This window comes from Austrofundulus limnaeus, unplaced genomic scaffold (genome assembly GCF_001266775.1).
Source record: "Austrofundulus limnaeus strain Quisiro unplaced genomic scaffold, Austrofundulus_limnaeus-1.0 Scaffold1171, whole genome shotgun sequence".
Lineage (NCBI taxonomy): Eukaryota > Metazoa > Chordata > Actinopteri > Cyprinodontiformes > Rivulidae > Austrofundulus > Austrofundulus limnaeus.
In genome coordinates, this window is record NW_013953573.1 from 98,371 (window position 1) to 101,560 (window position 3,190).

General features: G+C 35.4%; 1 protein-coding gene across 1 annotated transcript in view; it reads left to right on the plus strand.

Annotated features, from left to right (window-relative positions):
• The first annotated feature begins 2,565 nt into the window (after positions 1-2,565).
• LOC106534429 (galactose-specific lectin nattectin-like) overlaps positions 2,566-3,190 on the plus strand; it is a 3,830-nt gene continuing 3,205 nt past the window's right edge. Inside the window, exon 1 of the mRNA XM_014031055.1 lies at positions 2,566-2,611. Coding sequence (XP_013886509.1) covers positions 2,566-2,611 — 46 coding nt within the window. The remainder of the gene's footprint in view (positions 2,612-3,190) is intronic.

Below are 3,190 nucleotides of genomic sequence, written 5' to 3' on the forward strand. Positions count from 1 at the left end.
GGGACACAGAGGACACAGAGGACACAGAGGACACAGTGGACACAGAGGACACAGAGGACACAGAGGACACAGTGGACACAGAGGACACAGAGGACACAGAGGACACCGGGACACAGAGGACACAGAGGACACAGAGGACACAGAGGACACAGAGGACACCGGGACACAGAGGACACAGAGGACACAGAGGACACAGAGTACACAGAGGACACAGAGGACACAGAGTACACAGAGGACACAGAGGACACAGAGGACACAGAGGACACAGAGGACACAGAGTACACAGAGGACACAGAGGACACAGAGGACACAGAGGACACAGTGGACACTGTGAAAGGGACCAGCTGAAAGAAGATGTTTTTTATTTTTATTATTTAGTTGTTTTAATCTTCTCGTCAATCAGTCCTGCTTCAAACCTTCGTCTTATTCTCCTGCTGCAGCTGATCTTTGTATCTTTTTATTTTTTGATTTTATGAGCTAATCATCTTTTAATCTTATGATCCTATGATGTTTGGAGCCCAGTGTTTCTTAAAAATAAAAGCTGAATTTATTTTGATCTGCTTTTTTCAAACCTTCAAACAGTGACTCAAACATTGTGTGCATATTTTACTCTGAAACATTTGTTATATTGTTTTACTCTGAAACATTTGTTATATTGTTTTACTCTGAAACATGTTTTAATATGTGACACTGTTCCAAATGATTAATGTGACCTGATGTCATCAGTTGTTTCTGCTCACCTGAGCTCACCTGTAACTGTAACGTGGGCGTGTTCAACTCTCAAACAGATCATCTGACAGCTCAGGTTTCTTGTTTTTYCTCACAGCTGCAGTAAAACGAATATTATCTCCTCGTATTACTATATTTATTCTGCCTTCTGTTGCCTGTCCTGACTAACATCCATCCAGTCAGAGGCAAACTGGTGTTTAATGCTTTAACCTGATAAATGTTTTAACATTTCTAACATTAAGGGAAGAAAACTTACAACCAAAGGACCTAAAGTCACATAAATATAACTTTTATTAAYAACAAAGCAACTTTCCTGAACAAACCTTGTCTGGTTGATAATATTTTATCAATGAAAGTAACAAATGTAACAACAAAGTAAAAAAAAAAATGTCTGTTTCTAGTGGATTTGMGAATCTGCGGTCTTATTGGTGGAAGGATGGACTGACAGACTGTGAATCCGTAAATTTAATTTCTCAAGTCAAATGATCGCAAAGAAAAAAAAAAAAAGAATAACACACAACAGAGCAGAAAACCACAAACCATAAAGCATCGATAAGACAAACAATAAAACTCGTATGACCTCGTTCAAATATGAGGCATCAAGTATCAGGTAAAATGTTAAAAATGTTTCTAACACAGTTTTATTATTTAGAGTGCTGGAATTTTACCTCTAACATTTTATTGTTATTTCACTCCTTGTTCTTACTTTTAGCAGATTTATAATAAATGTTAAATTTAAATGTTCTGTTCAAATGTTAGATCCTAAATCTAAATGTCTGTGGCTAAACGATAAACTTGACATTTATATATTTCAGAATGGAATGCAGCCATGTGAAAAAACATACTAAGTATACTAAATCTAAGTATACTTTAGTATACTTGCAGCCGCACTAATCATCAGTATACTTAAAGAGTGCTATTTTGCAACAACTACTTAAAAATAACTATACTTTAGTTGTATTTAAGTTGTACAAAAGCACAATTTTAAGTGTATTACGTATACTTTTAAATACTAAAATGAACAACTTTGAATATACTTAGTAAGTTTAAATGTATTTCTTTGTCTATTAAAGTGTACTAAGTATATTTAAAGTTGTTCCAGGAACAGGAAGTTGTCGTCACCATGGTAACTGTCCAAGCTCTGGCAGCGACTGAATGCTGGAGAACAAACGCAGTAAGATCGTTTAGAAGACATTTTTTAAATAAACCAATAAAATATTTAATTAGGCCCACATTTTAGAGAGTTTTCAGACATGTCTGTATTTGTGATAAACAGTGTGATATCTTGTCAAAACTACATTTGAAACAATTTTTTATTATTTATTTACTTTTTTCCTTTCTTCTTTATTTAAATATGGACCAGGGTTTAGTGTCTTTAATAAAGTCAGAACTGATTTTAACATGATTTATATAACCTTTGTGAAATTATATTTGTTGGTGAGGTGTTTACTTAGTATGTGTGCAAACTTTTACATTGAGAAAAAACATGAAAATTTAATATTTATTTAAAAATTAAATAATGAAAATGTGTTTCTGAGTTTTTTAATATTTTGTTTTACACAAAAACAACAATGTTAAACTTAAGTTTTTTAAACTACACACATGAAACAGTTTTATTTCAGATTAAATGTCTTTAATCTCACCACATAAAAATAATCAAATTAAAAATTAGATCAACCAAAACAGCTAAAAAATTTTTTAAAAAGAAAACAAACACATGAATGGTTAAAAAAGAGCATTTAAAATGTTTAAAATGAAAATTCTGAGTCAACATTAGTGAATTAAACTGGATTAAATGAGTTTTTCTGAGTTTTTCTGATGTAATTTTGTGTTAAGATGAACCTCAGTGAGACTCTGGACCAGATCCAGGAACAGATCAGATGTTTGTTGATAAAAACTGAACCGTCCTGAAGAGAAACATCAGAGCTGAAACATGAAAACTGATCTGTTGGTTTCATGTTTCTGACAATATTTATTTTAAAATTTATTTTCAACATTTATTTTGGCTCCATGACACCAACAGGACTCTGACAATATAAGGACCGTCCTCACGTCTCTGAGACATCCAGTGTCCAGCTCCTGTCTCTGCAACCTCTGACCCACAACAAGGTCGAACTCTTTCTTTGGTTTACCGGCTGCTTGTTTGTTTGTTTGTTTGTTTGTTTGTTTGTGATTACCAGGATTAAAGCTTCTGTTGTCCTCTTTCCTCTCAGATGACTTCAGGTCTTTTCTTCACGCTGCTCCTCTGGCTGACCTGCGGACTCTGGACCGCTGATGTGAGTCTGCAGGTTTTTATTCTCCCTCCAGACCCTGAGGTCCAGAGATCCAGACCCTGAGGTCCAGAGATCCAGACCCTGAGGTCCAGAGATCCAGACCCTGAGGTCCAGAGATCCAGACCCTGAGGTCCAGAGATCCAGACCCTGAGGTCCAGAGATCCAGACCCTGAGGTCCAGAGATCCAG